The following is a 24,381-nucleotide window of genomic DNA, read 5'->3' as shown; positions in this document are numbered from 1 at the left end:
GGGTCGGACACCACTTTCCACCATACATGTAATTCTGTAGTATTTTATCACTTTATATAGGATAAACCTTCCTTTTTTGTGGGGTGGGGGTGGAGGGTACCAGGGATTGGACTCAGGGGCACTCAACCACTGAGCCACAACCCTAGCCCTAGTTTGTATTTTATTTAGAGACAGGGTCTCATTGAGTTGCTTAGCACCTTGCCGTTGCTCTGAACTGGAATCCTCCTGCCTCAACCTTCTGAGCTGCTGGGATTACAGGCACCCGGCAGGATGAAGCCTTTCTTTTCAGCAGCGTCTCCTACACAGAGGAAATGTGGGGCCTGCTGTGTCTGGCCTAGAGGGGAGGGGCAGAGGCCTTTGGAGGGCAACTTCCAAGTGCACAACGAAGGTGATTTCTCTTGGACCCTTTTTTAAAATATGCCACTGGAGCAAACTCCACCCCAAGTTCAGTTGTAAGTACATTCACACACACTGATATGAAATTAAAAGATTTAATGACATTATTTATGTTTAACAAACAGCTCAGAAAACAAAACCTGACACCTTTAAGCTCTCAGGCCAAAGGAGATACCTCACATCCCTTCCCCATTTCAACTAGGAGAATTTAATTAAAATAAAGTTATTCGATTTCAGTTTAATCTAGTACCAAATGCAGATAATACGGGGAACAATCAAAAAATTCTGAAATATATAACCAAGGTCCTGGCACACATTCTATGAGATAAGCTTTTTAAACGATGATTTTTACTCATCTATAGTTACCAAACCAACCCCAGGATTCACCAAAGGGCCTACCATTTTAGTCCAAGTAAAATTCACACAGTGGCTAGTGAGACAAGACCAAGATTCTCAACCTCAGCACTGGTGCATCTGGGGCCAGGTCATTCTTTATTATGGGGACTGTCCTGCGCACTGCAGGGTATTGAGCAGCATCCCTAGTCTCTACCCATTAGATGCCTGCAGTACCTCTAGTTGAGAACTGCAGGGTCAGACGGAGAGTCTACAACCAGCACCAATTGAATAAATTGTGAGGTGCAACCTGTGCCAGCTTCACCAACCCAGAATGAAGCCTGGAGGACAGACTAGAGGGGGTCAGAGAGGAGGAGGAACATGGAGTACCACTGAGTCTTACCCACCTTGAACTATACTCCAGCTCAACTCAAGGCTCAAGAAGGAACCCTGGCTTACAAAGGTGAAGAACCCGGGGAGAGATGGGCCTACCGACTTGACTGTGTTCCACAGAGGGTGGGCTGGGCCAGGAGGAGATCCTCTCTACCGGCTCTGAGCCTTTGCATGTCCTGACCCCTCACTCCATTGCAGTCACTTCTCTTCCTACTCCAACTGGCTCACCTTACCCTTCAGGTCTCAGCTTCATGTCACTTCCTCCTGGAAAGGTTCTGGTTCCTTTCCCCAGGGCCCACCTGCTCTGGATGGCCCACTTGGTGGCACCTGCCTGGCATCCACACTTTTCCAGGTGCAATACTTATCACCTACTGCACATGTCCCCTGTATATGTAAATGAACTCCGCAGGTTTAGTTTTCTGTTTGATACTCCCATGACTCCCCGAGGACAGAGACCCTGCCCTAGCAAATGCCGCACTCTTCCCAGAATCTGTCAAGACACCCGATACATGGAAGATGTCTCCTCCCAAATGTTTGCTGAAATGACAAAAGATATCACTTTTCACTGAAGGGCAAGGGAGGGCCAATAAGTGAGGCTCATGACAATGGAATTAAGCACGTGGTCACCGTGGCCAACAGAGCCATCAATGTGTAAGCTCACTTATTTCTGCAAAGGTGACAAGACTAGAGAGTACCAGGCAGAAGCAAATCTCAAACGACGATATGGAAAACGTGCGGGTCTCTGTTTTTAGCCACATAGATTTGGAGTGTTCACCAGTCTCTTATTGTGATACTTCTTTTGGACAAATGTTTTGTATCCTGAACTGAATCACATACCTGCCAATGTGTGGATGACATTTACCAATGACAGCTGACCACTAAACCAGCGTTTTAAGGAGCGATCGTTTACATATCGATGGGGAGTACCACAGGGAGAGCGAGGGCCAGTCAACCAGGACCCCTCGAGAAGTGGATCATGTCTGTATTCAGAAGGCACATGCCACAGTTGCCCTGAGGGCAGCAGGCCAACTGCTGACATCTGTTCTGTATAGTGTCCCTCACCATTGCCAGCTTCCAACAGCAAGAACACAGAGACATTTCCGTCTAACTTTTGTATGAAGAATTTAATTATCTATACACGTAACTAATTCAAAAGGTTGTATTACAGTTGTTAAAGCCGCAGGTTTATATATTTATATATTTTACATTCATATCATGAAAATACTGCAGCGCAGGCGGACGAGGAGGAGCTGTCCTCGTCCCCTGCACCGTGCAAGTGGAGGACTCCACACAACCGCCAGCACAGAGCCTCCCGAGACATGAACACAGAAGGGACAACGTGTTACAGAGTCATTAACAGGACAGCTGGGTTGTGCTTGAGCCCCCCACCCCACCTCTGTGCTGTCAGCAACTGGCGTTTTTATTGAGAGCTTTCAACGAGTGTTTAAGAGACAAACATGGCTTCAGCTACAGCACGGCTAACACATGAATGACCATGAGCTCCATTCATATTAATCTGTAGAAATTCCACAGTCTAGTTAAAAAATGTAAACATTGGAAATTAATTGCAGGGAGACTTCTACACATTCTTTCTTGTCAAGAAAATTACTTGTTCAAAATGTGTCATTCCAACAAAAGTAATTGGAATAAAAACTTCATGTAACAGAGACTAGAGGGACTACAGACACTGTGGATCATAACAACCTCAGCGGTGTCATCTACTGATTTATGGTATGAAAACACACAAAATTAAAAACCCCAAACAAGACACCAACTCAACCAGATAAATCTGAGACCAAACAAAAACATAGGTGCTTTCTCATGTGGCTACAAGGTCACTGTGCAAAATAAAATTAATGCAATGTGGTTAGATATCATACAAGAGCGTTTGCCATGGGGAGAACTCATTTCTTATGTACAGGATGGATTACATGCGCAACGAGTACATCTGATACACACGAGCACAAAACACCTTCTGTTTAATTGGGCTCACTCTACACATCTTCAAAACATACACTGAACTCCTCTGTACTGCTACGGTAGGGGGAAAAAAACCCCAAACTACACAATTTAGTTGGTAACACTGGACAAAATGAAAAATACAAGTCTCAGATTTATGGACATTTGGAACAATTTTTAATAGCACATGCAGCATTCCTTGATAGTGGGTCTTTTTGCAAAACCAAAATAGCAAAGAAATGATTGATTGATTGATTTTTATTAAAAGGCTAAAATATATATATATTTAAAAATAATCTTAAAACTATTGAAAGCACCTGTGCAAAGGTGGGGGAAGTCAATTTGAGTAACTAGGAAAGCCACAAAAGGACCCACTACCCTGTGTATTTTTGTAATTTTTGCTTCTGTCTCTGCAAGTAATAACTCAAACATTGCGATCACATGCAACTACGGTAAAATGAGGTAAACTGCTCTGCAGTGAGTTCTTCTACTCAGAAGGCAGTAGGTGATCATGCTGGAAGTCACATGATCAAGGCTGCATCTCCCATCATCCCTCTGGGCAGTGATATGGGATAGTGGGTCTCTTTGAGGACTTTCAAGCCTGAGGGGGGGATGGACAACATATGATTCCTAGAAAAAGGAGGAAAACAACACATAAGCAAAACAAAACAATGAGCAAAATTCAAGCTAGGAAAATGAGTTGGGCATGTCAACAGCATGGTGCCAAATGATTTTAAAAAAATAGGAAAAAGGGGGGAGGGAAGGGAGGGGACATGCTACAGAAGGAATGAAAATTTAAAACAAAAACAAAACAACCCCACGAGATAAAGTTTTGCATTACAGAAGGTCTTCAAAGAGACGGTTGTGAATGCAGCAGTGGTCTAGCTTTAAGTTCTGCAAACCAAGCTCAGCAGAATCAGAGCAATGCTGCATGTTTCACTGGAAGGTACCAGAGAGGAGAGGAACAGAGCCACCAGGGCACTTACATTGCTGGCTTGGGTCCATGTCTGTGGTCAGCTTCACATAGTTGGATGGGAAGAGCCCCACTTGTCCATTGACTTCCCCTTTCCACCAGTCGGGGTCCTCCTTGTTGAGGACGTTGATGATCTGGCCCTTGCTGAAGGCCAGCTCGTCGTCATTCTGCGCAGTGTAATCGTACATCCCGATCACCTGGCACACTGCAGAAGACAGGGCTGGGTGAGCAGCTGCACACCCTCGCTGGCACATGTGTGAGGGGTCACTTGTGGCCAGCAGACATTTTCACAGATTATTTTTGCCCTTTCAAAATAAGGTACTATGAGCCGGGCATGGCAGCACACTCCTGTAATCCCAGTGGCTCGAGAGGCTGAGACAGGAGGATTGTGAGTTCAAAGCCAGCCTCAACAAAAAGCGAGGGGCTGAACAACTCAGTGAGACCCTGTCTCTAAATAAAATACAAAACAGGGCTGGGGACGTGGCTCAGTGCTTGAGTGCCCTTGAGTTCAATCCCCGGTACCAAAAAAAAAAAAAAAAAAAAAAAAGAGCGTACAGTGAAGTGGAAGTGCCCCAAGGGGCTTTTCATGGTGCAGGCAATAGAGGAAGATGAAGGATCAAAACTAAGACAACAGCAAAATTTTCACACTACGCCCTTGGTTTGTACATCTTCCTCTTTTTTGGGTTTACTTGTCAGCAGAAAATTTAGAGTGATAACCAGGTCTCTGGCTTTGGACGTGGAGCTCCTTCTAATGCTGACTAGAGGACACTTGCCAGCTTCCGCTGTATGGGACAGCTGGGGACTGTAGGACTCCACTATCACTTTTACTTCTCTCTCTCTGTCATTTCCTGTGTGTGTGTTACTGCAGATGGAACCCAGGGCTTCATGCAAGTAGACAAGTGCTCTTCCACTGAGGCACATCCCAGCTCCTTCTTTTTTTTTTTTTTTTTTTTTAAAGGTGAAAGGCAATTATTATCTGACCTTCAAAAACTTCCAAATATTAGTGTAAAGTAAAATTGGGTGTTTTAAAACATTTTTCTGCTTTATCTTTGTGTCTTAAAGAAATTTTCACATGTCAACAATTTTTCTCCTTTTCTCTCAAATCTACAGGAAGTTAAATTATTTTCATTCTCTGCCATCTTGACACTTTGGAGAATTCTGCACCATTGGGTCACAGTCTCCAATTAATCTTTCATAGCCATCTTTGTATAGGTTCAGGGTTTTCAACCCTCCAGTTAGCTAAATTAATCACCTCAACACATAAATTCAGTGGGTTCCAATCTACCTGATGAAGGGAGCTGCACACTGACAATCGGGGACACCAGATTTCCTCAGGGGACAGTGGATACAGCTGGTACTATACCCCTCTGCCTACACAGGTCTCTGTTTGAGGAAAGAGGCCCAGCTGGGGTCAGGACTCAGGAAGTTTACCAATCCTTCAATTTCTTGCAAAGGCTGCCAAATTTTAATCTTATTTCACTAAAGACACCATGTAGACATTTAACCACAAGGTAATGGAACAAAGATTTCATGTTTCCCACAAATGCCACCTAAGAACTGGTGTCTAAAGGACCTAAAGCAGCAATTTGCTCCCTACCCTCACCTCTCAAATGTTACTGAAGCATCTAATTTAGTCCTTTAGATCAGAAGATAGTCAGCCGGGTCAACTGCAGTGCTGTCCTTTTCAGTTCTCTAGGAAAGCCCGCACAACGTCCTGCCATTCAGCGAGGCCCCTCTGCTCACAGTAAGTGTCACAGGGAGTTATTTCAGTCTTCTGTGAACACACTGCAACCAACAGATCCTCGTGGCCTCCAGCTCCATCTCCTGACCTATCTAGACCCCAGCCATTTATTTTTAGGAGCCCCTCTCTGCGGCCTCATCCACTAGTCCAAATCTCAATTTAAATAGCTGGAAGGAAATCAAGAGAAAAATCTGGCTTTAATGCCACAGCATTCATGACTCCTTCAGGAGAAGAGTTCCAACAAGGGCTCTGTTGTGCCCAGCACAGTCAAGCTACTTAGATATTAGTCCTTTTGAAAAGCATTCTGTATCACATTAGCTGGGGGTCAGTTCCAGAAGTACAAGAAGTGCTTAATACACATGTGAAAAACAATTTAAAATACTTAATGAGAAGGCTGCGTGGGAGAACTGAAGAGACACGCATGCAGGTCATTTTTCAATGAGACTGAGAACTCCTTACCTGCCGGCAATGCCGCTGACTTGGGCAGCTCTGTCGGAGTGATTTTGCTTGTCCCAGGGCTTAGAAGTTTGACATAATTAGCTGGGAACCAGCCTATCTGGCGTTTCTTCCCACGTGCCTGGTAAGAAAATAATTGGATCAAAAACTTATAAATGTTCATCTTCTGTTATGATATAATTTGCTTTGTAGCAGAACACTTATGCAAAGTTTATATAGAACTGAAATACAAATGGCATAAACAGTAGAATCTATGGATTACCATGACATAAAAATAAGATGTTGTTGTGAAAATTCAAACAGTCGCAGCCATTGGTCAGCAAAGCCTGAAATGGCTTTAAAAGGACTGGATCCTGTGGATTTAAAATTCAGAATATTCTGTAGTGTGTCTAAGACAGAAAACCAGTTAGTATTTAGCTACTAATTTCAGATAATGTGGAGATTATAGTTAATTCCAACATTACATTTGGGTTTTAGGAATAATAACAATGATGGCCATCAAAACACACTAAGTGCTTTTTATGAGCTCTGTCAAGCATCTTATATCCATTTATTCACATAGTTCCAAAGGGACAATGCTATTATCATTCCCAAGTTCAAGGAAGAAAGTGAGCTTGGAAAAGGTATATGACAGTCCAAAGGCTAGGGCTAGGGGTTGGTAAGTGGTAAGCCAAGAGTTACATGCCTGCACTCTTTGTAATAATACACCCTAAGATGCAAAAAGATGTAGATGCAGGACCCACAGATCACAAGAAGTCTCGACTTCACACTGTTTTCAAAACAATATCAGGCCCAAGTCACAGCTACAGCCACATTTTCACTGTCACTCTTTTCTCCACTGCTCAATCTGATTCAATACAAATTCCATCTACTGAGTGCTTACATTTGAGATAATTGTCGGAAAGAGTTCACGCATGACATGAAGAGCTTATAATTGGTGAGCTAAAGCTTGCAATTGCAATACAGTTCCACATAGACAGGCAGACACACACACAGGCTATCTCTAGAAACAAGGCCCTGATGAAAGCAGTTGCCTTTGAGGACAGGGGGTTTAAAGGGAGAGATCTGAATCCCTTTTAGTAACTTCTGAAATTTAAACCACATGAATATAACACCTATTCCCAAAATAAGGAAATAAAACTAAGAGAAAAACTTCTATCACCCTACTTCCGCCCTCCCTTCCACCAACTTACCAAGGATATCTCTGGGTTACTTTTTTTTTTTCAGTACTGGGGATTTAACCCAGGGGTGCTTAACCACTGAGCTACACCTTCTACCCTTTTTTAATATTTTATTTTGAGACAGAGTCTCGCTGAATTGCTTAGGGCCTTGCTGTTGCTGAGGCTGGCTTTAAACTTGTAATTCTCCTGCCTCAGCCTCCCACGCTGCTGGGTTTACAGGCCTGCACCACTGTGCCTGGCCCTCTGAGTTATTTTCAGGATGTACATTTGGTTTCACCCTCCTTGTGTCTGACAGTCTCCATGCCCCTGGCTCAAAGACTAAAGCATTTACTCTCATGGTAAATCCGCCCAACATTTCAAAAAAAAGTTTACACAATTGCACATGTTTATCTATCTACAACTGCAATGAATTCTCTTTGTCCCCACCTCTGCAATTCTACAAAAGCAGAAAACAGAGCCTGTTGATAATTTCTTCATTTGTCAATCCAGGCCAAGAGGGACTCTGTAAAGCACCAGAAGCTATCCTGGGCATGGGAATCCCTTTTACAGAGGGTTCCAAGAACCACCAAAACTCTCTTTGAGCAAGGTGTTAGGAGATAAGCACTAAAAATGTGCTGCCTTTATAAAGAGCTGGTTGCCTACACGTGGAAATAACTACGGGAAAGCTAAGAAACATACCAACGTCATCTGTGGAACACCAGGGTGAAGCTGGCAGGGGACCATTCCCAAATTCAGGGGAAAGGAGGCAGTGCTTCTGGCTGAGATGGCCCAGAAAGCCTCTAGAGAAAGTGGGCTTTTGCTAACTCTTGAGAAATCAGAGAGGGTCAACCCCATAGGGAGGAATGTTAGGAGCCAAGGCAGCTAAGTACAAGAGCCCGATGTTGGTGGTTTTAAACAAATTGTCCAATAAGTCTGGAATGGTTGCTAAAGAGTGTAAGGTGGCACAGGGAAGAAGGGGCACAACAGGAAGCCTCCACAGGCAGGCTGAAAGGGAAAGGCAATGGGAGCCACTGAGTCTTCAGAGAAGGAAAGGAACATGTAGATGGCAAGGTCAGTGGTAATGGTCTCCCTGGCATGAGCAAGCCCTCTCCTCTCCCTGCCCAGTGCAAAAACAGGCACATTACAAAGGAGAGTGGATTTCCAGGACTCCAAAGGTCAGATCCCTCAGCCAGGAAGCTGTATCTAACAAGCGCTTCTGGACAGGGTTTTTATGGCTGCTCACCAGCGAGCTCCCAGGGAACTTTCACCACTAGGCACACTCCCGGCTACCATGCCTTCTCTTCTAATGGACAGTCTTTAGTCCAGAGGGAACAGTATGTCCAGCTCACCACGGTATGGATCTTCCCCTACTCAGCCAGGGTTGGTCTGGACAGAACAGTGAGCAGAGGACTTTCTTCAAGTCCTCCTTCCTTCCTGAGCCACGTGCCTCCCATTTGGGCTGCTCTAATCCCTGCTCTTCAGTACTTGTTAAGGTGCCCTCCACAGCCAGCACCCTGTAAGCAAACTTTCTCTTTCCCTCCCCCATCTTGGCTATCTGCAGAGTCCTGCTCAGGGCCAGATGAAAGGCACAGATGTGACAACCAGCCCACAGCACACCAGTGGACACCTGAGGATCACTGCAAGCTCTTTCTTTAGGACAGTAGGGTTCTCATAAAAGGGATTCTAGAAACTACTTGTTCACATGCTCGGCAAGTACTGAGGCCCCAGTGTCATGCAGCAGGCCTCAAGATTGACTCCATAAAGGAAGATCTCGGTGTACCTTACCACACATATCCCTTCTGCACAAAGGCCAGAAGGCTTATTGGGAAACTTTCCCTTTGGCAGGTCCCTAAGGGCTGCCCATGTGGGTAAGCTGTCCTTCACACTATGCTATGAAGCAAGATGGACTCTGGGTCACCAAGGTTGGTCTTCACTTTCGTAGTGGGGGAGGTTGCGTGTAGGAGGCAAACACTTCCTGTTCAACAGCCAGCAGACTTATCTGTCAAGTACAGCTGTCCTTAAGTATCTGGGAGGAGGAGAGTGGTTCCAAGACCTCTCCAGATTCCAAAATCCAAGGATACTCAAGTTTCTTATATACAATGACATATATTTACATATAACCTATGCACAACCCCCTATACATTTTAAACCATCTGCAGATTACTTATAACACCAAATACAATGTAATTGCTATGCAAATAGTTGTTACACAACACGGTTTAGAGAATGACAAGAAAAAAAAAGTCTACTCATTTTCAATACAGATACAAATTTTTCTCAATTTCAGTCCATGGTTGGTTGAATCTGTGGATGTGAAGCCCATGGCTACAGCCATGTAATTTTGCTATAGAAGTAAATTTTTAAAGCAACATTTTATTTAGAAATAATTTCAAGTCCTTTGTGTATAGACCAAGGAGAGGGATAGTTGGGTCAAATGGTGGTTCCATTCCCAATTTTCCAAGAAATCTCCATACTGTTTTCCATATTAGATGCACCAATTTGCAGTCCCACCAACAGTGTGTGAGTGTGCCTTTTCCCCCACATCCTTGCCAACACTTATTGTTGTTTGTCTTCATAATAGCTGCCATTCTGACTGGAGTGAGATGAAATATTAGAGTAGTTTTGATTTGCATTTCTCTAATTGCTAGAGATGATGAACATCTTTTCATATATTTGTTGACTGATTGTATGCATATCATCTTCTGAGAAGTGTCTGTTCAGGTCCTTGGGCCATTTATTGATTGAGGTTTTTTTGGGGGGGGGGTTTTGGTGCTTATCTTTTTGAGTTCTTTATATACCCTAGAGATTAGTGCTCTATCTCACTATTAGTGCTCTATCCTCAGTCTATACCCAAAGGACTTAAAAATAGCATACTACAGGGACACAGCCACATCAATGTTTATAAAAGCACAATTCACAATAGCTAAATTGTGGAACCCACCTAGATGCCCTTCAAAAGATGAAATAATAAAAAAAAAGTGACATATATACACAATGGAATATTACTCAGCAATAAAAGAGAATAAAATCATGGCACTTGCAGGTAGAGAAGATAATGCTAAGTTAAGTTAGCCAATCCTAAAAAACCAAATGCCGAATGTTTTCTCTGATATAAAAGGAGGCTGATTCATAGTGGGTAGGGAGGGGAAGCATGGGAGGAATAGGCGAACTTTAGATAGGGCAGAGGGGTGGGAAGGGAAGGGAGGGGGCAGGGGGTTAGAAATGATGGTGGAATGTGATAGACATTATTATCCAAAGTACATGTATGAAGACACAAATTGGTATGAATATACTATGTATACAACATATGAAAAATTGTGCTTTATATATGTAATAAGAATTGTAATGCATCCTGCTATCATATATAAATAAAAAAATTAATTTAAAAACTGGAAAAAAAGAAATAATTTCAAACTATCAGAAAAGCAGCAAGAACAAGAAAAGTATATAACACCCTTTACTTAGATTCACCTGTTATTAACATTTTATCCCATCTGTTTCATTATTTGCACATTCTCTCTCCCTACCCCCAAATCCTCTTCACCGTAATTTCTTTATCAGAATTACCTGATTACAATTTGCTTACATTATGGCCGGTTACCCCTAAATAATTCAATGGCTATTTACTAAAAATAGGAATAGTCTCTCATAGGACGATAGTATGTTTTTCAATTTTAGTAAATTGGCACAATAATTTTATCTAAGCCAGGCTCAATGATGCCTACCTACAACCATAGTTACTCAGGCAGTTGAGACACTATGATCAGAAGTTTAAGGCCAACCTAAGCAACTTAGTGAAACCCTGTCTCAAAAATAAAAGGGTCGGGATGTATCTCAGTGGTACAGTGTCCTGGGTTTCATCCCCAGTACCAAAAAGAAAATTTTTTATCTAACCTGGTGTCCACATCCCAGTTTTGTCCATTATCGCAGTAACATCCTTAAGAGCATGTTTTTGTTTCATGTGGGATCAAGTCAGATATTGCCATCAGCAGTCATGTCTCTTTTATCTCCTTTCTATGAGTTTTGTCATTGACGTCTTTGAAGAATACAGCCTCTCCCTGCCCCCTTAATTGGACATTCCTTATTCTGAGTTTATTTAATGCTTCTGCATGATTAGATTCAGTTGATGCACTTCTAGCCACAATAGTATGTGACACTGTCTTTTTCAGGTAGCATGTTTGGATGAATATTACGTCCATTTGTCCTCACTGGTGAAGATCACTTTAATCACTTGATTAGAGTGGTAACTTAGTTCTCAATGGTATAATTACTGTGCAAATTATATGTGGTCTTTCTGTGGGAGTCACTCAAAGACCATAAGCAATTTCTATCCTTACTAAAAACTTCCCCTTAGGTTTGGCATCTAATGACGATTCTATTAATCTTTACAATGCTGATGTGACAGTAACCCTTTTAAAACTATTATTTCCTCTTGAAAGACTTAAAGGAGGTTTCTGGAATGGCAATATGAATAACAAGCTATAAGAATAACAACAACGCCACCACAAACACACAAACTAAAAACAGCATGATGTACAGATGTGGCTTTATATAAAAAGGAACCTGCTACTGCAACGTGCTTCCTGACACGACTGATGAGATGCTCCACTTTAGGATGCCAGGACCTCAAGGACAGCTCTACCTAGGCATCTGTCATCCTATGAATTCTCACTGTACCAACACTGAATCTCGAGTGATTTGAACTTGGAAACTGAATGGATGAATTTTATTTATTTATTTTTGGTACCAGGGATTGAACGTGGGGTGCTTTCAGCTTTTTTTGTTTTGTTCTGAAACAGGGTCTTGCCAAGTTGCTGAAGCAGGCTTTGAATTTGAAATCATCTTGCCTCAGCCTCCCGAGTTGTTGGGATTATAGGTAGGCGCACAGGGTCTGAAAGGATAAATTTTAAAATGAATTCCTAGTTTTCAGAATTCAGACATTGCTACTGGCTGGCTGAAGCTTAGGAACCAGATTCAGATAAAGTGGTATTTCTCATTATTCAAATGCAAGATTTAGGCAGTGATGGGTTCTTTGTACTTTGCAATCAAATACTGCCCCCATCTTGTATATTCAAACAAACTAGAATTTTAAATAAATAGGAAAAAAAAAAAAAACTAACTTGCAGCTCTCCTTCCCACCATCCACCTGGGTTCTTTTTTCGAATCAAAATTAGCTGACCAGGGGCCAAGGTAAGTTGCTCAGGACCAGTGGCGGTATATGAAGCAATAACTTGAGCAATTTCTGAAAAACAAGATCAAACATTGCAGCATACTGTTAAGAGTCAGGATTTGGAAACACTAAGAAGTCACAGCCACCTCCCATAGTCTCAGATCAGCATCGTCAAAACCAGCATATGTAGCTGATTTTCTACTGGATGAGGGAGGCTCTGAATCCCTCCCACTGTAGCCCCTTCCCCTAGCTATAGGGCAAATGCAGCGTTCAAGGGGCTTGGCCAATCCTTCTGTTGGGCTGTCTTCTGTTACTCCCTCATTGTTTCAGAACTTACCAGTTCCTACCATGAAGCCTGCTCCTGTCCACAGCCCCTCTTTAGCTTCCCAAACACCTGATACCAAGGGTTGGGCTTCACTCACCCACCCCACCCACCAGTGCTCAGTGAATAGAGGAAGTGTTCCCTCTGCCAAATACTTAGAGAGAGAAATTCTATTTTCCTCAAAAACCATCGGAAGCCTGGTAGCATCGAAGTTCTATGTTGTGGCTTCAGACTCTCCCTCCTACCAACAAGACCATTTTCTTTATGGCTCACATTTGGGGGTGATCCCTGAACTGGTATGAATCATAGCAATGCAAGTTTACGTCTTTTTATGTCAAGTTAAAGGAAGGACCTGGAATTAAGAAGGGAATTTAATAAAAAAACAATAATTCAACATAGAAAAAAATGCAAACAATTCTGTACATTTCCTGAATATTAGAAATCCCACAGAAAAAATTCCAGCAGGACCAGCCCAGGCACTGAAAAGCAAATTTCTGCTGGCACCAAGGTCAAGTATGAAAAGACAGACTCCTGCTCTGATGAATTCTGGCACATTTACAGCCACAGCTTCCTGAACTTCTAGAAGCAATCAGAACAAACTGCTCTATTCCTCTACTCTCACTCTTGGTCATAACAGTTCCTAAAAGAACAGGGCAGAGCAAGGAAGGAAAGAAGGAAGAAGAAATGAAGTAGAGAAAGATGAAAAGATAAAGGCCCCCTACTCTGATATGATCTCCTACTTTTCCACTAACTCCAGGGAAGGAATAAGATTGCAGCACTTCAGCCACCTGCCACTGCCCTGTTCTACAATCCAAGGTTGACGACTACGACAGGAGCACCAACCTGTCATGGGGCAGTCCTGGCCTGCCAGATGCTTCAGAGAACTCAGGGAAGTCCAGAGTCACCTTCCAGACAGTTTGGCTCTGCCTGAGAGCTCTTGCCCAGAACTACACAGGGATGAGGACTCTCCTACAATGTGCCAAGGACAAGCTCTGGACTCCAACAGTTTTCGGTCTGGAGAAAGTCCCAATTACTATCCTACTTGGCAACTGATGTTTCTGCTCTTCAAAGAACCTGGCATATGAGTCAGCGGTCTACCCTGACATTCTCTGCTTCCTCTTGTGTCCCTGAGCAGCTTGCTAGTTCCAGTGTAAAGTTAAGTTCACCTGGGCATCACATATGAAACATCTTGACCTTTTGGAATGACAAACATTGAAAAGGTAGAAAGAAGACTCACAATTAAAGAAGAAATTTGGTCAGATGGCCCACTATCTGGAGTCTGACTAGAAGCCTAGACACCCTGAAACCCCTTCTTTTCCTGGCTGAGTAAGCCCATCTGATGTGAGCACCAGACAGACACACAAATTCCTCAGCACAGCAATGACTGTTTCAACCTATAATTTCCTAAGGATATGAAGACAAAAAAGCACAAATAACTTAGACCAGGAAGACAGGCCACACAAACCATATTATTTCACACTGCTTCCTTCTGCTCTCTTTCAAGCTACTATTTTTAGAACATGTGATTTTGTTTAAATAAACTAAAACTGAACATAGAGGTATGACTATAATTTTGTACCTCCAATGTTCACCTGAGGAAAACCACCCAATGGCTTCTAAATTAACGGGACCTATAAGATGATAATATTTGCTGCTCCTCTGATCTTTGTGTCTTGGGTTTAAAGTGCTGTCAGAAAATGAAAAAGGGCCCCCCAAGCCTAACAAGAAGATAACTAAAAAACAGTGAATTTCCAGTTTTACACCTCTTTGTATGGCAATCTTCTACAATTTTGCTTGAGTTATTTCTTCATAACCCAGGAGAACGTTCTGTCTGGTGATGTTCCCACTCCCCATGTGAAACAGTGAAACTTCATAACCATGTATATGTTATTAGTAGAGTCCAAGGAAAGAGCCTATTACAACCACTCTCAGGAAAGGTTTCTTGGTCTGTACTTTACTGCTGGCCCTAATAAACAAAGATTGGAAGCAGCTATCAATTATATTCATAACAATAAAACATAAGCATTAGGGAATGTAACTTACCAGGTTTTTTTCCTAAATTCCCTGTTTTTCCAGCAGTTCCAGAGCCCTTAAAACAGAGCAAAAGGTCTCATTTGCATGTTGAGGAGTATTGATCATGTAACTTAGAACACGATTAATGAACAAACCCATTTGAGACCCTAAATCCCCTTTTTCTTTCCAGGGAAAGCACTGTTTCACTTGACAAGAGCATGTGTATTAGGAATACCTGGACAAAATAAGTACCTTAAAATGTATAGCTTTTACTCTTAAGAGAAGAAAAGAGCAAAGTATGTGAACTGTAAACCCCAGAGGGCTCAGGTATGGACCTGTGGTGTGGGCATATCATACACCTGGGAAAATCCAATGGAAGGCTCCATGTCAGGAGGACTACTCCCCACACACTCAGCTGGTACTTTGTTTTCAAATGGTTATTAGGAAATATTTCACATACAAAAAGTTCAGAAACTCTAAGACATACCCATGAGCCTACCACCCATATTCAATACATTAAAATGTTGTGTTTTTCTACATTTGCTCCAGGTTTCCTTTTTAAAGAACTAAAATGGCACAGGGATGATGGAATCTTCCCTTTCCCCATTGCTGTTGGCAATGAGGGGGCTGCTGTCCTACATATCCTTTCCTCCCAATTTCACACTGTCTGAACGCTGACACTTCTCTATCTGTGGTGGAAGCACGATCCACAGAAGTAGGCCACACTTCTTCCCACTACTGTGTTCCAGAAGCACTTGAGGTGCAGTCCTCTCATGGATGCTCATGGACTTAAACCAGCTGAGTCGGCAACAGAGACCACAAGAGCCAGGAGAGGGGCCAGAAGGAAATCTTCTGTGACAGAGTGCTTTAGTCTCAATTCATGCTCATCCTCAAGTCTCTAACTCACAGTAAATTAAGTATTCCAATTAAAATAAAGCAGAAATGTTTAATAAACTAAATTAGAGTTACTATAAGAATAAAAACATGCAATTTATCTACCAGGAACACAACTTATCATTGTCCTTGTATTTTGGTCATTGAAATTAATAACAATTTACCAGGAAAGGTTTCGGTTAAATTTTTACTCTGATTATGTTTTCTTGAATTAATGACTACAACTACACACTATCAATCTTTACTGCTATTTTGGGGGGCTACATATTAAATAAAGAAATAACAATGAAACAAGATTCTGAGTGACCAGTTACTTCTCCCATACAGGCTGATAATACACTCTCTATATTCTGTAACAAGAAAGAAATTAGCAATACCCAACCACAGAGTTCAAGGAGCTCCAATGTGCTGCTTCTGAGAAATACACCCAGCATCCTAGGTTGGGATACACTCAAGAGGCCAGATTCTGTCCTGGCTGCATGTGTTTAAATGTGTTCCCAGGCCATATGTCCCAGAAGGATCTCCAGGACAGGACAACCCTTCCCCAGGCCAGTTTGAAGTTTTGTCTGGCTTTTAAGTTTGGTAAGATGCTTTGCTTGAACACTGAACTCTGAAACTAAGTAGGACAGAAGAGCTAACTTTTTAGTCCCTCCCCCTATTACTGAACAATATAGCTAAACATTTGTCTAAAAATCTTTAGTACTGCCACTTCTTCTGTAGCTAATAGTTTATGAATATGGTTAAGAAAACATAACAGGTTACCTTTAAAAAAGAGTTGCTTTTTAAAAAAATTTACCGATTTCATAAGGTTTTGTGAATAGAAAACTAATTTATTAAAATAAAATACAAGTAATGGCTTTTGTATATTTTTCAGTGTTGATGCAGATTATTTTTATTATAATGTTATTTAAATATGCATTAACTCCTATGTAAATAGAACTTGGGTAAAGTCTAAATAAAGTTAATAAAGTCAAATTCAAATACAAGCCAAAATGGTTTTTGTATTTTAACTTATCCAAAAGGTAATATCACTTTAAGAGTTTTCATGGATAATAATGGAAATCAAATTTAGTTTTTAGCATTTCCCTCAGCCCTCTGAAATATCATCTGGTTGATTCTTATTGGAACCAATTTGCTAGCCTAAAGAAGGGTTCAATTCTCCCTCTCTGATCTATGGGGTTCAACAGGCCAGCTGTCTTACAGGGGAAAATTACTTTCTTCCAGACTCTGCCAAATTTTCTAAGGGTGGGCAACTAATACAAATCCATCCACAGGAATTTCAGCAAGCTGCTCTCAGGACTACAGCAAGAAAAACAAAAAACAATAATGACACCCCTTAAAAAAAAAAAGAAAAAAAGAAAAAAACACACCAAACCCAAGCACATAAAACTACTCTTAGCAACTGCAGGGAAAGTGAGAAGGCCAATGGCAAAACTACTGCATCAAGTCAGCTGCCCACAGGGCCTCTGGGAGTGCAGGGGCCTTCAGAAGAGCCCACAGACACTCTCTGGCACCTGAATGAGAGACAGCAAGAGCTTTGTCCACTCACTTACACCCAAGAACGCAGCCTCTGAAAGTTCCCTGCCCGCCTTTTCTCTCAGTGCCTAGGAGGTAGGAGAGAAAAAGAACTGTGCCCTGACAGGTGCGGGGAGGGGAGAAGTAGCACCAGCCCATTCCTCTTGGTATACTTATGTGGATCTGTTAAATTACTACATTTATATCCTGACACTCTCCACTGACTTGAACTTGGCCACTATGACAGGTTCCTGTACTCTGTGGTATCCCTCTTCATTAAACCTGTACTAAACTTTGATGACACATTTTATGCAATCAATTTTTTACAGTTCCATTTAACAACAATGACAGCCATTTCCAATTTATAAGGATAATAGTATCCCAAGAGAGTACCAAACTCTTAGATATTGTATTTCCCTACTATATAGACAAAAAACACAATTTTAAGAAACTTTCTACTGCCCTAATATTCAGGGGCCAAGTATCACCAGAATACTTGTTTACATGGTCAAAATAATGCTATGGGAAATCTAAAAATTAATGACCATGAAGAACAAATCAAAAAAGTTTATTCCAATGTCAATTACACACAGGAATAGAGGTTAATACTGAGCATTATAACCCACTGATGCTGACCAACCCCCTAGCAGCAGCCTCCACTTAGCCCCTGGAGTTCTGCTTGTGGGAAACCAATGTTTACTCCACAGCACCAAATGGAAAGGTCAGAGAGCTGCAGGTCACACTGTAGTTACTGTCACGTTCTAGAGTTTAGTAAAACCCAAAAGAATGTTCCAATGTCAAACATCATGACTCCCCGCAAAGAGAACCACCACACAGAAAGGGAGAGGAAACAGTTAATGTGGGTTTACCTCTGAATCTTTAAGCCTCACATAGTTAGAAGGGAAGACTCCGGACTTGTCGCCCACTGTTCCCGTCCACCAGTCACCATCTTTCTTGGTAACCAAAATCACATCCCCTTGCTGAAAGGTTAAATCTCCTTGCTCAGAACTCTCGTAAGTGTACATGGCAATAAATTCTGGTGGGGAGAAATATTGAGATACGGAGAGAGCTTGATTGTTTAAAGAAATCCCAGACAGCTTTGCAAAAGCAAATTATGAATCAGGAAATTAGGATAAGATTCATTCAAGAGAAAGGCTAATCACAGATAAAAATACAGAGCTGCAGAATACCCCTGGGCTCCGAATTCTCCAACTGCACACAAGAATTCAGTAACTGCAGACAAGGAGACAATTCCTGTGAAGACCCAGCCACAGGAACAACGAACCAACTGCATGTCTACAAACACTGAATACCAAAAATCATCTAGGACTTAGGGACATCATTTTATTTTTTTTAATGAAATGTTTTTTACATCCAGTTTCAACTAACATTTACTGAGTATCTACAGGGTCAGATGCACTTACATGCAGGCTTCTGGGGTGCAAATATCTGTATTTCTGTTTTGAGAGTACTAATTCACAATTTTAGACATTTCTAGAGTATATCCTTTATGTAAATTAAACAAGACACACTTTTCCTTATGTCCTATTGTACCATATACAAAGATGGCAGGAAACTTTTAGACTATAAAATAAATAAATACACATTACTTAGTTAAAAATGGGCATCTACTTGTCTTCCAAATGTATACACAGGTAGAGTGAACTGGTGATAAGTGTGATGTCTACTCAACCCTGGAAAATAACTATTAAGTCTCTCCCAAAAAATTAAATGAAAACTATTTTTTACTTTTATTACATTCTAAATTACATTATAATGTAATTTAGTCTTAAAAATAAAAAAATAATATTCTTTAGTGTCTTGAATTGAAGGGTGTGCATTCCAAAAGCAATTTTTATCTTTTAATTATAAAGAGAACCCTGCATTGCTTTTATTGATTCTACTAAGACTTAGAACCAAGTCTTCTCTCAGACAGACTAGATACAAAATCCTAGATTAGCAGAAAAGATTTTACAGAAAGATACATATATTTCTTACTTCCACTTTTTCTTCATCTTATTCCAGCCCTTTGTACATTTTTTTAAAAGCAGAAACATTTACCCCAGAACATTTTTATAACAGATGATGTATGTTTCTCAAGAGACTACCAGATGATATTTCTTAAATGCAGAGTTAATGTTGATTAATAGGCAGAAATTTAGTACGGAGACCTCTATTGGTCAATTAAAATAGCCTCTGAGGGAGGGACTAACGAAAACTAAAACACACATAAAAATCAAAACCCCTTAACACTGTGCTAACATGGGTGGGCACCCCCTAAGAGTGCCAACAGGGGCCTCCTTCAGCTTTGAGGGTGACCTGAGCACTGTGCAGAGGCTAGGGGGGTGACTGCTGGGGAGAGTGCTGAAACCCACAGCAGACACAGGGTCATCCAAACGTCCCTGTAAGACAGAAGACTCTTGTCTTAGCCCTCCAGTGCTGGTAACACAAATCTCCACAGTTAAAAAGAAAAAACTCACTTCCCACACAAGCACATCATCGTTTGCATGCTGTAATAAGAGCATTCTCTTGTCACTGATACACTCATTTTTCTGACTTTTCCCCTGTCATCTGGTCTCTGTTACTGTTCTTTAGTTCCTATCGTTGACCCCTTAATAGGATCCTGGGCAATCCATACTTTCCAGTGAATCCTCACCTAAAGTCACTGTCTTTAAAATACACCAGAATTTTGAAGTAACTTTCAAAATGTTTAGAAAACTTCAGAAACATGATCTCTAGCTAAGCTTAATACTACAGCTCAAAATGAAAAGGAGGCTAGAGATAGAGGCTTTGGGTGCCCTGTGACTGCACAATGACAGTGAGCCCTGGGGACACTGTGGTGGATGCTTAGAGGGTGAGGTCCTCCTCAGTCACTCCCTCTGGTGAGACATCTAACAAGGGAACAGGCCAGTCCCAAGCTTCTATTTTAAGAGCTACTCAAATAGATAATCTATTTATCTGGTTTATTTACAGTTTACTTTAAATCAGAAGACATTCAGTGCAGCATTAACAAGAAGCTCATTAATATCCATCCATACCTTTTCTCAGAATTTCTAATGCCCTCCCACAAACCCTCCCTTCACAATATCTGCAATCTTTCCTAATATTTCTAATCTTATTCATTTCAAATTAAGATCAGAATTTACCTCTATTCTCTTGCTTGACTTTAAGAAAAAGTGTGGTTCACTTGGTGAGCTATTTAGCAAGGACTCAGGTGTTGAAGCTTCTGTACATGTCTCAAGACTAATAAGCATTCCTCTACATCTATTATCAGATGAGGAGGCTCACTGCCGTGAGTGGCTCTGGCAGCAATCAAGAAATGAAGCAAAAAGGGAATAAAAGCAGCATATGTTTGTTGAGTTTTTTTCTAAAAGCTTTATACTTTTTACTGCACAACCCTTGTAATAACTTCCTACCTCAAGGGATGGTTATTAGGTGTTATTATGCATGCTTCACAGATGAAGAAGCTAGGGCATGACAGAAATCAGGGTTACAACCTGGCAGAGCCAGGATACAAACTCCACATGCAGTGAGACCTGACCAGACGAAGCACACTGAAGTTTTTTGGGGGAGGGGTTAACATTTCTTTTTCACTATGCTGATTACAAATATTGGTTTTTTTCTTTTTTTCTTTTTTTTCATTTTCTGCTTAAATGTGCATTTTTGCCTTCTTCTTCTAACAGTGGATTAAAAAAAGGCATTAAGATAATGAACATGTATAAAGAGAACTATGCTAGTAATTGTTTTCATACTAGTAACAAAAACTGGGAACCATAAAATCCTAGATCTTTCTTTTTTTTATTTTTTGGTAATGATGAGGTTTTATAATTATACCTATAAATTTTTTAAAAATTACTTTTGAAATTCCTATTGATAAAGAAATGCTGGGGGGCTGGGGGGTATAAATCAGTGGTAGAGTACTTGTCCAGCATGCACAAGGCCCTTGGTTCAATCCCCAGCACCACCAAAAAATAAAAAGAAGAACTGAGGAAGAAACGCTGTTACAGTGACTCTGAACTACTATCAAACCTTAATGTTTGCTGTCTCCATCAAAACAATTATGTTGATAATTGTATTTTTCATTAGGTAAAGTTTCTAGGAATGCAACAATCATATTACAGCAAACTAATCATATAATTTATACCAGGAAACAACTGAAAAATACTGCATAATTGGTAAGTTATGACATCTGATAACTGCAAAACCTGCTCGGACTTCTAAATGGGAAGCTTAACTCAGGTAGCACCTTTCAATTAGTTCTATAATGATTGCACTGAATGTAAAAAACATGATTTTTACCAGCAGGGTCTGAATTACATAAGTTTTTTTTCATTTTTTAAAAATTTAATACTTCCTACTAGTGACTGGCATGTATATATAATATCTAGAATTATGTCATGAAACAGAGACTGGAAAAAGGCAATTAATTATTTGAATTACAAATACTCAAAATGAAATTTTTAGGCCTAAATAATCTGGTTTGGTTATTTACTTAGAACATGGAAACTGAGCTTCTGTTTTGGCTGAAGAGGTTCCTATGACATTCATATAATTGTGAAAGCTTTACTGGACTCTGCAGTGTTTTAAGGCAAAATACTTGTATGTAGATGAGACTAGACTACATTAGGAGATTTAGCTACAGGGGTGCTCAGAGAACTTGATCCTTGGCAAACTGGCTTGGTGAACTTGGTGAATGGGCTTCTTTCAAAAGTCAAAAGGCTCATGGTCAAATTAGAAAATTTAGGTTTTTTGTTCTGTTTTGCAGTACTGGGGACTGAAGCCAGGGCTTCGCATATGCTAAACAAGAACTCAACCACTGATGAGCTGCATCCCCAGCTCCACAATTCAGTTTTTGATGATCAACATCTCTAACAGTATTTTGACAGCCTCCATAATCAGTACTCTGATTTTGTAAAGAGCTGAACCTTCATTTCACCTCAGTTTAACAGACCAATCAATTAATGCAGACTATTTAAAGATGAAACCCATTTCATTTCACATTTACCAGGTTCGACTCTCCTAAAGAACCTAATTTGATCTGCTCCTCACCTTCTCCTGAAACAGCTGGTTTAGCAGCAGGTGAAGCTACTCTCTTCAGACTAGCAGGACTCTCTGAAGAACCAGAATCCATGCTGAAAGAAGGGAAGAAAAGAGTATTTTAATTCCTATCTTAAGAGAAAACAGTACAGCTGACACTGGTTTTTCTCCTTTAGAACTCTGAACAATCCATGAAGCAGCTGTACTTAGCTAAGTTACGCTCCAGGGGTGCTAGGCCTCAGGGCTCTGCGCTCATATCCTGCTCTGCTGCACACGTGCCCTCTGTATTGGTTTACTCCAAAGCATGACTGGCAGGGGCTCATGGGATAATTCTGTTATTTTTATCTTCTTAAAGCTCATAATTTGTTTTGAACACCTATACAGTTAGAATAATTAAGCAACAGCCTTGCAGATTCCACGTTCTTAGCAGATGCTAATAAAAATAATTCATTCTTCCAATTATTTCCCCAAATGCTCTGGGCTTTCTAAGCAATCACATGTATCTAGCACAGTACTGATTATGAAGTCACTCTCCAACCACTTGCGTGACTATCCCAGGTCTCAGAGCAGAATTTAAAAAATTTTATATATATATATATTTGTAGATGGACATATTATTTTTTATGTGGTGCGAGGATCAAACCTAGTGCCTCACACGTGCGAGGCAAGCGCTCTATCACTGAGCCACAACCCCAACCCTTGAATTCTTTTTTTTTCATAAATTAAACGAAAACTAGGATGTATAGGCTTCCATGAGGGAAAAAAAAGGCCACCTATCTGTAAGAGACTCCCTTTTTATATTCCATATACTCTTTTGTAATTAAAAGATTCAGAAGACAAAATAATCCTGCAATTCCCATCCATGAATCCTAACTAAAGCAAACAATTTTTAATGCCTAATATATTTTTTTCATCAAATAGAAGCAGATAAACACAAAATACCTTGTAGATTTCCTTATGGGCCCTGAAATGAGTTTCACGTAAGACTTGGGGAACCAACCCTTCTGACCTTGAACTTCTCCAAACCACCACATGTCTTGCTGTTCCAGGACGGTGATGACATCATTTTTGTTAAAATTTAAATGGTTGTCTTTTTTGGCTCTCCAAGGATACAGGGCTTGCGCTTGTAGCCCCTCCACCTTTTCACCCTTGTGTAGAACAACATAAAGGACCTCTCATTACATTGTGGCTTGTCATCAGTCAAGGCATGACCCTGGGGCCTCCTCTGTCATAGGCACACACGAGCACACACACAAACAGATGGCACCCTGTATCACCACAGCATGAGTGGTGGACACCTCACTGTTTCTCAGTAATCATTTATTTCCAAAAGTAGAAGCAAAAACTTGCTGGCCCATTCACAGAGCCATCGTCTGGCAATCTAGAAATTTCTACTTATTTTTATCTGATATGGTATCTTGCTAAGTTGCCCATGCTCCTCTTGAACTTGGGATCCTCCTGTCTCAGTAGCTCGGATTACAGGTGTGCTCCGATATGCTAGGCTTTAGAACTCTCTACTTAGTAAACTAGGAGGGATGGTTCTCCTGTGACACTTAACTCTGCGCCTTCTATATTTTGGTCCTATTTTTCTCTCAAGTTGCTCTGGGCACCTGTCCATTTCCAATATGATTTGGATTTCTACTAGAGGATTAATGCTGGAACAGAAGTTTGATGAGATTTCATGACATTATTAACTGTATGGAAATGGGGGAAAATGCTGTGCACTGGATTATGCTTGTTTTAGTTCCATTTTAGAGTAACAGGATTTTGTTAGCATAAATTCATTGTAATTACCATTTATTGTCCATCCATATGCAAGGCACTATGGAATTACAAAGAAAAATAATGAACCATCTCTCTGCCTCCCCCAAATAATTTAAGATAAAGTAGTTTATTAACCATAAAGCACTATAAAAAATGGATAATGTGATATGATTAGCAAGGAACTCACAGTTAATAGGGAAGAAAGAGATAAAAATGACTAAGTATACCCCCTGACAGGATGAAATACGCTACAAA

General features: G+C 40.9%; 1 protein-coding gene across 5 annotated transcripts in view; it reads right to left on the bottom strand.

Moving 5' to 3' along the window:
• Nucleotides 1-24,381, bottom strand: part of Itsn1 (intersectin 1) — a 207,796-nt gene that overhangs the window by 39,207 nt on the left and 144,208 nt on the right. For 3 of the 5 annotated variants that reach the window (XM_077795394.1, XM_026393561.2, XM_026393563.2), the window contains exons 22-28: nt 23,305-23,510; nt 22,375-22,457; nt 18,195-18,361; nt 14,947-14,992; nt 12,532-12,653; nt 6,255-6,372; nt 4,068-4,259 (exon numbers count right to left, since the gene is read on the bottom strand). In XM_077795394.1, the coding sequence (XP_077651520.1) occupies nt 4,068-4,259; nt 6,255-6,372; nt 12,532-12,653; nt 14,947-14,992; nt 18,195-18,361; nt 22,375-22,457; nt 23,305-23,510 (934 nt within the window). Of the gene's footprint in view, nt 1-539; nt 3,712-4,067; nt 4,260-6,254; nt 6,373-12,531; nt 12,654-14,946; nt 14,993-18,194; nt 18,362-22,374; nt 22,458-23,304; nt 23,511-24,381 lie in introns of those variants that run through there. The other 2 variants (XM_026393562.2, XM_026393566.2) reach the window with 2 other exon arrangements.

Source organism: Urocitellus parryii, chromosome 2 (genome assembly GCF_045843805.1).
Source record: "Urocitellus parryii isolate mUroPar1 chromosome 2, mUroPar1.hap1, whole genome shotgun sequence".
Taxonomy (NCBI): domain Eukaryota; kingdom Metazoa; phylum Chordata; class Mammalia; order Rodentia; family Sciuridae; genus Urocitellus; species Urocitellus parryii.
Note: the sequence above shows the minus strand (reverse complement) of the source record. Positions and strands in the feature narration are given on the sequence as shown.